Source organism: Chiloscyllium plagiosum, chromosome 9, assembly GCF_004010195.1.
Source record: "Chiloscyllium plagiosum isolate BGI_BamShark_2017 chromosome 9, ASM401019v2, whole genome shotgun sequence".
Lineage (NCBI taxonomy): Eukaryota > Metazoa > Chordata > Chondrichthyes > Orectolobiformes > Hemiscylliidae > Chiloscyllium > Chiloscyllium plagiosum.
In genome coordinates this window covers 84,142,167-84,157,062 of record NC_057718.1, presented here as the reverse complement: position 1 = coordinate 84,157,062, position 14,896 = coordinate 84,142,167, and the positions used below count along the sequence as shown (strand labels likewise).

General features: G+C 40.9%; 1 protein-coding gene across 4 annotated transcripts in view; it reads right to left on the bottom strand.

Annotated features, from left to right (window-relative positions):
- The window catches only part of dhx57 (DEAH (Asp-Glu-Ala-Asp/His) box polypeptide 57), a 117,126-nt gene that overhangs the window by 63,965 nt on the left and 38,265 nt on the right, over window positions 1–14,896 (bottom strand). For all 4 annotated transcript variants that reach the window (XM_043696376.1, XM_043696377.1, XM_043696379.1 and 1 more), the window contains exons 8-9: window positions 12,256–12,451; window positions 5,527–5,651 (exon numbers count right to left, since the gene is read on the bottom strand). In XM_043696376.1, coding sequence (XP_043552311.1) covers window positions 5,527–5,651; window positions 12,256–12,451 — 321 coding nt within the window. The remainder of the gene's footprint in view (window positions 1–5,526; window positions 5,652–12,255; window positions 12,452–14,896) is intronic.

The following is a 14,896-nucleotide window of genomic DNA, read 5'->3' as shown; positions in this document are numbered from 1 at the left end:
CCATCATTGAAGATGGGAATATTTGTGGAGCCTCCTCCAGTGAGTTGTTTAATTGCCCACCACCATTCATGACTGGATGTGGCAGGACTGCAGATCCATTGATTGTAGGATTATTTAGCTCTATCACTTGCCGTTCATGCAGTTTGGCATGCAAGTCACCCTGTTTGGTAGCTTCATCAGGTTGACACCTCATATTCAGGTATGCCCTCCTGCACTTTCCACTGAATTAGGGTTGATTCCCTGGCTTAATGGTAATGGTTGAATTGGAGATATGCCGGACCATGAGGTTACAGGTTGTGCTGGAGTATAATTCTGCTGTTGATGGCCCACAGCACCTCATGAATGCTAAGTCCTGAGTTGCTAGACCTGTTCAAAGTCTGTTCCATTTAGCACAGTGATAGCACCACACAACATGATAGAAGGTATTTTCAGTGTGTAGCTAGAAATTAATCTCTAAAAGGACTGTACAGTGGTCATCCGACTGATACTGTCATGGATAGATGTATCTGCAAACAGCAGATTGGTAAGGGTAAGGGTGAGGCCAAGTATGTTTTTCCCTCGTGTTGGTTCCCTCACTGCCTGCTGCAGATCCAGTCTAGCAGCTATGATGGAAAGGGCCCAGCCAGCTTGATCAGTAATGTTGCTGCTGAGCCACTCTTGGCAGTGGGCAATGAGATCCTGACCCTAGAGCACATTTTGGCCCTTGCCACCTTCAGTGCTTTCTCCAAGTGTCATTCAACGTGGAGGAGTATTGATTCATCAGCCAAGGGAGGACAGTATGTGGTAATTAACATGAAATTTCCTTGCCCATGTTTAACCTGAAGCCATGAGACTTCAGGGGGTCCAGACTCAAAGTTGCATACCTCCCATCTGTATACCACAGTGCCACCATCTCTGCTGGGTCTGTATCCTGGTGGGAGGACATATCGAAGTATAGTAATGGTGATATCTGGAACACAGTCATACTCACAGAATCAGACCCTACAGACAATGTCAGGCTATTGCTTGACTAGTCTGAGACAGCTGTCCCAATTCTGGCACCAGCCCCCAGATGTTGGTAAGAGGGATTTTGCAGGATCAACAGGGCTGTTTCTGCCATTGTCGTTTCCAGTGCCTGGGTTGATGCCAACTGGTCTTTTCATTTCATTTATTTGGTGAGACTGTGTAGTGATTGATATAACTGAGTGGCTTGCTAGCCCATTTCAGAGGGCAGTTGAGAGCTAACTACATTGCCGGTGGTCCCAAGTCACATGTAGGTCAGACTAGGTAAGGATGGTAGATTTCCTTCCCTGAAGGACATTAGTGAGGTTGACAGATTTTTCAGGAGAAAGTGAGGACTGCAGATGATAGGGATCAGAGCCTAAAAATGTGTTGCTAGAAAAGCACAACAGGAAGGGCTTATGCCCGAAACGTCGATTCTCCTTCTCCTTTGATGCTGCCTGACCTGCTGCGCTTTTCCAGCGACACATTTTTTAAGGACAGATTTTTCAGACAATCACCAACAGTTTCATGATTATCAGTAGATTCTTAGTTTCAGATTTTTATCTTAAATTTAACCAACTGCTGTGGTGGGATTCAAGCCTGGGTCCCCAGAACATTAGCGGAGCTTTTAGACTAACAGTCTCGAGCTAACACCACTAGGCCACTTATAGTCAAAGAGTTTCACTGAATATATGAGGCAGAAAGTGAATACAGATTTGTGAAGTTGAGGATGTTAGGGAATCAAGATGAAAATGCAGAATAAAAAGTTTGGTAGTGGAGTTTTAAAAAATTATGAATAGTTAGTCTTGGTTATTGTTAGAAGATCAAACAGACATTGATTCCTATTCAATCTAGAATATATAATCTGAGAGCTGGGTACAACTAGAGACGACACGGTTTATCTCTAGAACCAAATAAAATTGACAGAAACAAAGTTATTTGAAGTTGGAAGAAGAAGTTGTTGTTCATTAATGATTTGATGTTGGACAAGTAAGTGGAGTACTAATAGAAAGGTGAAGCTCGGACTCATTATTATACATTTGCTATGCTGTTGTTTGAGATCCACAAGGTGCCTCCCTTTTAAATGACTGGCTATGAGGCCAGGAAAAGGTAGCATCATTGGCAATGCATTGGGACAGGTAGAAATTGAAGCAGTTGAGGTTAGTGTTATGGAAGTAAATAGAGAAGAGGTCCTAAAGGAACATTGAATGGTCTAATACATGATGACCAAAAAACAACTAGGTAGGGTAGGAGGGAGATGTGCAGGTATCAAGCTTTTAAAAGCTCTTGATCAATAGAAGATGCCATGAAAACTGAGCACCACCTCACCTGTTGGATCTAATAGGGTTCAGCCTAATTTCCAAACACGTTGTCATATCCACAACTCTCATGAACAAGATTAAGTAAAATACCATAAGTGAAAGCATGAGCTTTTTTATTATCTCCACAAGGTGGAGATAAAGAGCTATATCATAAACTAACTTGTTTTTGATCAAGATGGTTTCATCTAGCCCTAAGATTAAAAAATAGTAAATCATTTGGTCTCTTTACTCATTGATTCCCAACTTCATTCATTGGAACTAATTGTATAAAAAGTGTTCTTAGTTGATCTAAACATCTTGTTACTCAGTTTGGCATTAATTCCTTAGGAAAAGGGGAGAAATACCGTGAAGCATGGGATCCTGCTTCCTTCTGGAACCCAAAATTCTAATTCAGATCAGGAGTCTGCCATTCTCTGGGGGAAACACACTCGAGAACACAGAGCAACTCCGGTTCTCTGTATTACACAAGTCACTACTGAAAGATACCCATAAGACGACAGGAAAAAGGAGTAGTCAACCATTTGGCTACTCCAGCCTGCTCTGACATTTATTAGAATCATGGCTGATCCGACATTCGTCACATTCACTTTCCTGAGTTTTCCCCATGATCCCACTAGAATCTATCTTTGCTTTAAATATACACAAGGATTCTATCCCCACAGCTCTTTGTGGCAAGGAGTTCCAAAGACACTCAACCCTCCGAGATAAGAAACTCCTCCTCATCTCAGTCTTAAATCAGCATCCTTTAATTTGAGACTATGCCTTCTAGTAGTAGACTTTCTCATGAGGAAACACTCTCAGCATTTACTATCAACCCCACATGATTCAATAAGATTACCTCTCATTCTTCTCAACTCTAGTGAGTAGAGACCCAACCGGTTTAGCCTTGTGCACAAAATAATTCCTCCAGACAGGGATCATCCTAGTGATCCTCCTCTGAACCGCCAGTAATAGAATAATAACTTTCCTTAATTAAAGGGATCAAAACTGCTCTCAGTACTCCACATGGTCTCACTAGCATCTTGTACAGTTGCAGTAAGACTTCCCTAAGCTTATATTCCAAACCCCTTGAAATAAGGACCAACATTCCATTAGCCTTCCTGATTATTGCTGCACCTGCGTGATAGCATTCTGTGATTCATGCACAAGTACCACCAAGTGCTTTGTGTTGCAGTTTTCTCCTGCTTTTTTCTCCATTTAAATAAAACTATCCTTCTGTTTTCCCTTTCGTAATGAACAACTTCCCATTTTCCCACATTATTCTCCATTTGAGAACTTTTTGCCCATTTACTTAACCCATAAATCTCTCTAAACTGTTTGGATCCATCTCACAACTTTACTTTCCACCTATTTTTGTGTCGTCTGCAAATTTGGCGACAGTTCATCACTTCCTTTCTTAGAGTCATTAATATATACTGTAAACACTTGCAGTTCCAGCACTGATCCCTACTACTCCAGAATCTAAAGAATTTTGGAAAAATGCAAACAATGCATCTACTAGCTCAGCAGCTACTTCCAATAGGATAATTGGATGCAAATTATCAGGGCCAGGGACTTCTGTCTTCAGCCCTATTAGTTTGTCTAAATAATACTTCTCTATTGATGGTGATGGTACTTCATTCCTCCCCTGTAATCTTTAGTATTCAAATAAGCTCCCACTGTATTAACTCATGCAAAATATTTGTTTAACTCCTCTGCCATTTCCTTTATCCCCCAAAAATGTTCTCGCCAGATTCATTTTTTATGTTCATTTCTCTTTTCCTTTTTATATTCCTCACTGGTTTGCCCTCACAGTTTATTTTTTCTCTTTAATATCTTCTTAATCCTTCTTTGCTGGATTCTCAATTTACCCCAGTCGTTGAGGCTATCACTGACTTTTGCCTTCTTCCTTTTTCTTTCAACTTTATATTCTTTTGTACTTCAGAATCTTTTCTCCTTACTAGGATATATATTTTTGATAAGAATCATTAATTACCTCCTTAAATAATCAGTCACTGCTTGCTTACTGACTTTCTTGCTAATGTATCTGCCCAGTCCACTTTAGCTAACTCTGTCCTCAGCTCACTGTCATTCCCTTTATTTAAGGTGTTTCTGATTCAAGTGACTCACACTCAAACTGAATATCAAATTTGATCATGTTATGATCACTACTTCCTGGGGGCCTTTTACTGAGGTCATTTATTAAACTTGTCTCATTACCAGCTCCAGTGAGGGCTGCTTTTTTTTGTTGGCTCCATGACATATTGTTCTTGGACACCCTTGTATTTACTAACAGAAAAATTCCATACCGAGCTAATTTAAAGGTTTGAGATTCAGCTCAAAGAGATTTACTGTAGTTAAGATTTCCAGATAATCGTAGTAATTGATTTCAAATTAGTTATAGACTTTGACATATAACTTAAAAAAAGACGCAATAAGCACTAAGGAGATTCTACTAAAAGTCCTATGGACAACTCAGTGTTAGACACTAAGGAAGGGCCCCACACTATTAGCAGGGAGGATTAAATAACAGGTGCAGAAATCAGCAGGACTGGAATGCATTGTGAAAACCCCAAGGATAACGATAAGGGCGTAAATATCATGAGGTCATGAAAGAGAGGGTAGTCCATAAGGGTGTCCATCATGGACAATGCAGTCACATGATTAATTTGATTGGACATGTATGTAATTAATTAATAATATGATTGGCATGTAATTGCTAAAGGCAGGCTGAAAACAAATGTCTAAGAATGTATGTCTTGGTTTATTGAAGAAGTTTCTGACCCCCAGAGGTTTCTCCCCACTGGTGTAATTTCAATAAACTCTTGGTTGCTGGAAGTGGAATCCATGTGTTGAGTCATTTATTTAGTCATTCCGCCCCAACACTATTCAATCCACTCTCAGTTTCCATCTATTGCAATTATTCTTGCCTCTCCTTATTCTATAATGATCAGCTAGGCTAAGACACTTCCGAGAAGTCCTTTCTTTGTTCTTTCTAAATTCCAAATATGTTCTGCCTCCTTACAATCGCTTTAAATCAAGACTCAGTGGCCTACTATTTAAACTTCATGAGTTCAAAACTATGACTCCTTACTTTCTTTCACTTTTTCCACAAGCACTTTTGTTTTAAAAGTCTGAGCTGATCATCATTCCAAAATGCTTTTCCACTTTGGTGACTTCATGCATGATACTGAACTGCACTGAAATTCACAATGAGCTGCTCCAATGTGCAAAACAGAATCACCTTTCCTCTGTTCTTTCATGAACTTCATCTACAATAACATGGGACACGCCTTGGAGATCTGGGTCTGCCTCCAGTCGTCTGAGCAGCACTCCTGCAGTGCAGTAAAGCAATCTAGTAGAGGAAGTCTGAAAACATAATCAAAATGAGTTTGTAAGATACACCAATGCATAGTTGAGATTGAGGAGTAGAAATCCTAAATGTTTCTAAATGCACACAAATTGATGAAAATGCGGGAATAAAAACAATAAATTAAGCAGGTAATAGTGTTGAAAATTATCTCCAGTAGAGAAAAATACATCACTTTTAAATCTATAATGGTGACTGTGCAGAATTTCTACATGTTCAAATAAAAGGACAAAACATTTGATCAAGTGGGGGGAAATAGAGCACAATTGTAAATTGTGGAATCTTTTACATGCTCCCAACTAAGTAGAAAGAATCTCAATCTTAGCTGAAAAATAGCACTTCCAGTGGAGCAGTGCTTCCATGTTATAGTGTGGGAGTGTTGGTTTTGATTTGTGCTTGACCCCTGGAGTGAGACTTGCACCCAGAATCTTTTGACTCGGAGACAAGAGATTCAGTACAGCTGACACACATCCAGGTAGAAAGGAATTAGAACAAGAGCGAGTATAATGAGTGTTCATGAGATTGAAAATATAAAATAAATCAAAGTGGATCAGTTTTACAGCTTTTCATCAAAGGACATAGACATCTTACAATTTATGTTTGATATCTGGGTGCTGAGGGTTCCATTACAATTAGAGGCAGTAAACAAAACTGAACATTAGCATATTCCTTGGGCAAAATGAATGTATTTGAAGAAGCTGCAGCAAAGCAGGTAAAAAACAAAAAAGTACTTTTACTGTGAACAACAAACTGTTAAACACTATTGAGACTTTGTAGGATTAGTGATAAAATAAATTTAAAGTACAAAAAGATTGCTTGAGAAAGTTATCAGTCAACATCAGTACTTAGTAAAAATAGAATCTACTTTAAACTGCATACTGTACTAGAGGAATATGCTTACAATAATAATGTAATACAGTCAGAGCCAGCAAAGAGTTAACAATATATATGATATGATAGGCAAATCGCTAGGGCATCTGAATAGACACTACAGACAACGTAGTCTGATCCCTGAAATACAATTTGGACTTTTGGAGCACTTACAGAAACTTCTACATAAAAAGGATTGTTAGATAAATTAAAAGTCACAGAATCCAGGGTAGGACATGAAAATGGTAAGGGCACTGTCTAATATAAAGATAATCCAAAACCTAACAAACTGCTGGAAATACTCACCAGGTCTGGCAGCATTGCTGGGGGGGCGGGGGGTTCTCTCCATGGATTTAAAATAAACTGAAAATACTCAAGATATGCGATGCCAGAATGTTCAGTTGAGTTTTATTAAAATCACTGAATGGATCCCATTATTTCTCATTTTTAATACTACATTTGATCATATTTGCTTAAAGTGCAGAAACAATTTAGGAGTTGGGACAGCATGTTGTGGTTGCACTGGACATTGGTGAGGCCATTGTTGGAGTATGGTGTACAATTCTGGTTGCCCAGCTATAGGAAGTGTATTATTAAATTGGAGAGGGTGCAGAAAAGACTTACAAGGATGTTTATTGGGATTGGAAGATTTGAGTTATGAGGCTAGATAGGCTGGGATATTTTTCACTGGAGCATAGGAAATTGAGGGGTAACTTTGTAGAGGTTTATAAAATCATGAGGGGTACAGAAAAGGTGAATAGCAAAGGTTTTTCCCCCACGGGTTGGGGAATTCCATACTAGAGGGCTAAATTTTAAACTAAAAAGAGAAAGATTTAAAAGGGACCCAAGGGCCAACCTTTTCCACAGAGGCTGGTTCATGTGTGGAAAGAACTGCCGGAGGAAGTGGTAAAAGCAGGCACTGTTACAATATTTAAAAGAGATTTGGATAGCTATTGAATAGGGAAGGTTTAGAAGAATATGGGTCAAATGCCAGCAAGTGGGACTAGTTTAGTTTGGGAAACTTGGTGGGCCTGGAGGAGTTGGACAGAAGGGTCTGTTTCCATGCTGTTTGACTCTATGACAAGGCCATGTAGCAAAACAATATGCTAGAGAGTTACAAAAAGATTAGGATTAATATTTCAAAAGAGACTATAAAGGCAAATAAATATCAATAACAAATGAAATATTAAAATAGTTAACATTTGGGACAAAAGTGTACAATGATTAGAATAAATTAGAACATAGGGACTTAGTAAAGGATCTTGGCATAATCAATCATTGATATACTTGCAATGACCAAGGCAGGATAGTAAAGCATAAACAATTAAGAGTTAAAAACAACATAATCCCAGCACAAAATGGATGAGGAAAGATTACATTGATTTAACCTTGGAGTCAGATGTACAGCATGGAAACAGAACCTTTGGTCCAACCTGTCCACGCCGACCAGATATCCCAACCCAATCTAGTCCCACCTGCCAGCACCCGGCCCATATCCCTCCAAACCCTTCCTATTCATTTACCCATCCAAATGCCTTTTAAATGTTGCAATTGTACCAGCCTCCACCACTTGTACACCTCTAAAAGGACACCCCCTCAACCTCTTGACGCTCCAGGGAAAATAGCCCCAGCCTATTCAGCCTCTCCCTATAGCTCAAATCCTCCAACCCTGGCAATACCCGTGGGGCGGCACGGTGGCATAGTGGTTAGCACTGCTGCCTCTCAGTGCCAGAGACCCGGGTTCAATTCCCGACTCAGGCGACTGACTGTGTGGAGTTTGCACATTCTCCCCGTGTCTGTGTGGGTTTCCTCCGGGTGCTCCGGTTTCCTCCCACAGTCCAAAGATGTGCAATTCAGGTGAATTGGCTATGCTAAATTGCCCATTGCGTTAGGTAAAAAGGGGTAAATGTAGGGGAATGGGTGGGTTGCGCTTCGGTGGGTCGGTGTGGACTTGTTGGGCCGAAGGGCCTGTTTCCACACTAAGTAATCTAATCTAAATCTTTTCTGAACCCTTTCAAGTTTCACAACATCTTTCCAATAGGAAGGAGACCAGAACTGCACGCAATATCTAACAGTAACCTAATTAATTCCTGTACAGCCGCAATATGACCTCCCAACTCCTGTACTCAATATTCTGACCAATAAAAGAAAGCATACCAAACACCTTCTTCACTATCCTATCTACCTGCGTATAGTCCAGAAAGATTAGAATTCAATAGTGATCATCACAGAAGTGCAAGATAGATTTGTAAATAAAGAAACCGTAGATTTTTAATTTAAACAAATGTAGAATATTGAGACCATACCAAAAAGAGAAGAAAGGGAAAATCTAGAACAAATAAAACAGTCAATAGTTTATTTTTATTTGTAAATGATAAATATTTGGAACAGTCAATCAATTTAGACTGGAGTTACGGCTTGTAGCTACTCCTGCCAGGTGACCTGCTGTCCAAGTATGCCATGCTCGCCTGTCTTATACAATCCTCACACACCTACTGGAGCCCATCTGCAACAAGTCTATGATGTTTGCCATCTAACCAAGCCTAGGTTGATTGCTCTTTCTGGTGACATTCACTCTGCCTTCTAGGAGATCTCTCCATAGATTCTCAACTCTGACCAAATGGCTGAAATTAAAACTAGGATGCAAAAGAGTTGGTTTTATTCAATGTACGATTAAAATGTATACTTCAATTGAATAGTTAACTCAATTACATCTTAAATCTCAGATTCAAAATAATTTCTGAAATACTAAGAAGAGTCAGCATAGAAACGATCAGTTGCACTATACAGACATTGTGTAATTTGGTTAACAACAGAACAGTTTGCATTATAATTCTTCATAGCATGAACTGAGTGTTTTATCACAAGCATTTTACAAAGACACACAGTCTTTGGACATGGGTTTGAACACCGATTCTGCATCTAGAAGGTAGAGAAGAGTGAGGAGGAATCAATCTCCCTTTGATCAATCTCAGAGCGCTCCTAGGAATTGTATTGAGATTGAAATGTTTAGAGGAAGCCTTTCATAAAATCATAGAATCCCGACCTGTGGAAACAGGCCCTTCGGCCCAACAAGTCCACACTGACCCTGCGAAGAGTAACCCACCCAAACCCATTGCCCTACCTTATTACTCTACATTTACCCCTGACTAATGCACCCAACTACAGATCCCTGAACATAATGGACAATGTAGCATAGCCAACTCACCTAACCTGCATTTCCTTGGATTGTAGGAGGAAAGGAGCACCCAGAGGATCATGCAGCTATGGGGAGAATGCGCAAACTCCACACAGCCAGTCACCCGAGGCTGGAATTGAACCAGGTCCCTGGCGCTATGAGGCAGCAGTGCTAACCACTGAGCCACCGAGGGCAAAAATCTTTCAATCATGGGCATGCCAATAGGACAAAATTCTCAAACCCATAACTGCATATGTATCCGAACCCAGATATCATTTTTAATGTGCTTTATATTTAACACAGGATTTTTACTTCTGTTCAAATACGAAATCTCAACTATACACTAAAAAGGCAGCCCAACTTAGTATTCTCCCATTCTAAGTAATTTTCTTGAGATCTAAGTGTTTTCTTGTATTAAAGTTTTGCCCTCATATACTCAAGACAAAATACAAAGAGGTAAAAATAACACATTACTACACACTTTGGGACACTAGAATACAAAAGCAGAAATGTACCTCTCATTCTGCAGAAGGCACTGGTCAGACGGCACTTGGAATATGGTGAACAATTCTGGATGCCAGATCTAAAGAAGGATGTGCAAGCCATGGACAGGGATCAGACGTGGTTTAGAAGAATGATCCCGAGGATGAAGACTGGAGGTTGGCTAATATGGTGCCACTGTTTAAAAAAGGTGGTAAGGACAAGCCAGGGAACTATTGACCAGTGAGCCTGACGTCAGTGGTGGGCACATTGTTGGAGGGAATCCTGAGGAACAGGATGTACCTGTATTTGGAAAGGCAAGGACTGATTACGGATAGTCAACATGGCTTTGTGCATGGGAAATCATGTCTCAAACTTAATTGAATTTTTTGAAGTAACAAAGACGATTGAGGAGGACAGAACGGTGGACGTCATCTACGTGGACTTCAGAAAGGCGTTTGACAAGGTTCCCCATGAGAGACAGGTTAGCAAGGTTAGGTCTCATGGAATACAGGCAGAACTAGCCATTTGGATACAGAATTGGCTCAAAGGTAGAAGACAGAGGTTGGTGGTGGAGGGTTGTTGTTCACACTGGAGACCTGTGACCAGTGGAGTGTCACAAGAATCGGTGCTGGGACGGCTACTTTTAATCATTTACATAAATAATTTGGTTGCGAGTATAAGAGGTACAGTTAGTAGGTTTGCAGATGACACCAAAATTGGAGGCGTAGTGAACAGCAAAGAGGGTCAACCTCAGATTACAATAGGATCTTGATCAGATGAGCCACTGGGCTGAGAAGTGGCAGATGGAGTTTAATTTAGATAACTGAGGTGCTGCATTTTGGGAAAGCAAACCTTAGCAGAACTTATACACTTGAGGGCAAGATCCTGGGGAGTGTTACCGAACAAAGAGATCTTGGAGTGCAGGTAGATAGGATAGTGAAGAAGGCATTTGGTATGCTTTCCTTTATTGGTCAGAGTATTGAGTACAGGAGTTGGGAGGTCATATTATGGCTGTACAGGACAGTGATTAGGCCACTGTGGGAATATTGCGTGCAATCCTGGTTTCCTTCCTAAAGGGTTCAGAAAAGATTTACAAGGATGTTGCCAGGGTTGGAGGATTTGAGCTGTAGGGAGAGACTGAACAGGCTGGGGCTGTTTTCCCTGGAGCATCAGAGGCTGAGGAGTGACCTTATAGAGGTTTATAAAATCAGGAGGAGCATGGATAGGATAAATAGACAAAGTCTTTTCCCTGGGATGGAAGAGTCCAGAACTAGAGGACTTAGGTTTAGGGTGAGAGGAGAAGGATATAAAAGAGACTTAAGGGGCAACTTTTTCCACACAGAGTGGTACGAGCTGCCAGAGGAAGTGGTGAGGCTGATACAATTGCAACATTTAAGAGGGATCTGGATGGGTATATGAATAGGAAGGGTTTGGAGGGATATGGGCCGGGTGCTGGCAGGTGCGACTAGATTGAGTTGGGATATCTGGTCAGCATGGAGGAGTTGGACCGAAGAGTCTGTTTCCATGCTGTACATCTGACTGTGACTGTATAACTATTCAGCGAGGTTATCTGAAGGCATGTGTAAACGTATACTTCATTGAAGAGGCAGTACAGCAATTAGACTGACAGCAACAGAGGCGAAGGCAGCAATTAAGAAAATGGGGCTTGTTTCAGATAACATCAAACAGATCATCAGGAAGGGCAAGTCTGAACTTCAGTTGGCACTGAGGCACTCATGAATAGACTGTGACTACTGAGAGGTCCCATTTGAGTGGTTACATAGAGAGGCTGTTATGCAATTGTGGCAGCACTTCTCTGAAGTAGCAGTTTGTACGGCTGACAAACTAATAAGAAGGACAGTGCCTCCCATTGGTCAGCAAATAGCAGCACCGATCTAAAAAACTACGATTTATGAAGCTACCTGGTCAAAGAAATACATAAGAAAGTCTCCACATTTAAATGGTTCTCTACACATCAACAGCAAACTAGCATTCTTTGTCCAACTGCAATATCCAAACATACCTGGGAAGAAAGACTGAAAACATTACTTATTTGCTAAATATATACCAACCTTCATACTTTCAAGTCTAATCTGGTATCCTACGCTACCTCCTAGCCTCTCGATCCGTTCCTTGGCTACACGCTCAGCTACAGAAATAGCAGAAATCCTTCGAGGTTGAGTACATACGATGTTGGCAACCATTGCCGGAGGACCATTAAGAGAATCATCCAGGATAAACTGAGGAATCTGTGTTGTCTTTCCACATCTGAGGAAATTTGAAATTAAAATGACTTATTTCCAAATCTTTTGAACTTTCCAAGGCTGTGGTAATGCAAATGAATAGCTTCATCTATATTTGAGCAGAATAAGGGTTAAGAAACTGCATGTTTGTGGAAAATTAATCATCCAACAAAAAGCACAAAAACATTTTGAATTCTGAATAATTCATTAATACATTAAATAGCTAATGCGTCATTATACAAAGAATGATGGTTGTGGTTATTGGAGGTCAATCATTTCAGATCCAGGACATCAGCTTCAACTCAGCACAGAAAGGAAGGCAGCAACATGATAAATTGAGAGGGATGCCCTAGTTTAACAGCTGCAGGGACTGCTGATTGGGAAAACAAAACAAAGTGACATCACAGGGAAGTGGTGGATTAATTGGTTTGTGATTTTAAAATGCATATTTTTTTCTGAAGGAGGGATTAACTGTGAAACAACAAGAATAAGTCAAAGTCAGGGCCAATATAATGAAGTAATATAATTAATACAAGTAGGGTAAGGGAAGTACAGTATTTTCATATATACATAATGAATATTTTTTAAAAAGGGAAGTAACTAAGGGGCTTAAGGGGAGTTGTGGCAGCAGAGCTTGCACCTGTGATATGCATCTTCTCTGTTATGTGTCAAATCATGGAAGCTTTAGTTGCTCCCGGTAGTCATATATGCAGGGCGTGTCTAGCTACAGCTACTGGCTAACTGCATTCTGGAGCTGGAGCTGCAGGCAACTTTATCTTGGAGCATCGCAATGTTGAGTATTTGCAAACGGCACAGTGAGGTGGTCACACTGCTGGGGAAGAATGAACAGGCAGAAAGGGCATGGGTGACCACCAGACAGAGCAGAGGAAGGCATGTACTGTACGAGTTTCCTGTGCCCATCCCCCCTTTTTAGTAAACATTCAGTTTTAGATACCATTGGAAAAGATGACTGTGCATGGAAAAGCAATGTGAACCAGCTTCATGGCACATGGATGGGTCTGCTACACACGAGGTAAGAAAGAAGAAAGGCAAGACTATAGTGGTTGGAGTTTCAATTGTAAGAGGAACAAACCGGGGAAAAGACTCTAGGATAGTATGTTGCCTCCCTGATGCCGGGGTCGATGTCACTGAACAGCTGTTTGGCTGAATGAAGGGGGTGGGGTGGGGCGGTGTAAACAGATAGAGACTGTGGTACGTATTCGTACCAACAACATGAGTAGAAAAAGGGGTGAAGAGTTTAAAGCAGAACTTTATGAGCTAGGAAGTAGATTAAAACTCAGGACCCAAAAGGTAGCACTCTCTGGTGCCATGTACTTGTGAATACGGAAATAGGAGGTGATCCTGATGAATGCAAGGCTGCAGAGATGGTGTAAAAGGGAGGGTTTTAGATTTCTGGGACATTGGGACTGTTTTTTGGGGCAGTGGGACCAAGGTGGATGGATTGCACCTGAAGCGGACTGGGACCTGGACCCTTACAGGGAGGTTTGCTGTTGCTGTGGGGTGGGGTGGGATGGGATCCTGAATGTTCAGCAAGAGGAGCTGCACAGCCAAAATGAGAAGAGATAACAAATGAGTAAGGAAGGCAGAGAAATTACAGGCCTGTTCAGGCACAAGGGGGTTTGACAAAGTTTAATGGCAAGGAATCTAATAAACAAGGCAGAGGGTTGAGAGCACTAATTGGGCTATGTTATTGCTATTGCTGAAACATGGTTGAGGGAGGGGGAAGGATTGCCAGCTCAATATTCAAGGATATTGGGTCTTCAGGCGAGACAGCTCACTATCACATTCTCAAAGGCAACTAGGGACTGACAACAAAAGCTGGCCCAACCAGTGACGCCCAAATCCTACGAATGAATATGAAAAAAACACAGCCTTAACTTCAAATACTTCCATTGCTTTAACAAAATACGGTGAGTACTGACAAACAATCGGAGGCAGAGTCTGAAACTTGAAACAAAGTAAGTTGAGGATCATAGCAACCACTGTTATCAAGGACTTCTAAAAATTAATTTGTTCTGGGATTAATTTGTTCAGCAAACGCAGTATTTACTCTCGGTCCCGGAGAGTTGGTAGTGAGCAGTCTTGTTGAACTGCTTTAGAGTGTCTAATAAAAAAGGTTCTTCAACAGTGCTGTTAGGCAAGGGATTCAGCATTTTGACTCAGGGAACAGCTATATAGATCCAAGTCAAGATGATATGTGATTTGTGTGGATCTTGGAGATAATGGTGTTCCAATGAGTCTGTTAGTCAAGAGTTTTGGACAGGTTATTTATGAGGTCTTGGCAAATTGCTACAGTGCAATCTGAAGATTGTGCACTCTGTGGCCAAAGTACACAGGTGGTGGATGTAGTGGATATTCAAGGTAGTAAAAGCCAAACAATCAGTCTGCTTTGTCCTAGATGGTACAGAGCTTTTTGAGAGTTGCTGAAAACATATCCACTCAAGTTGAA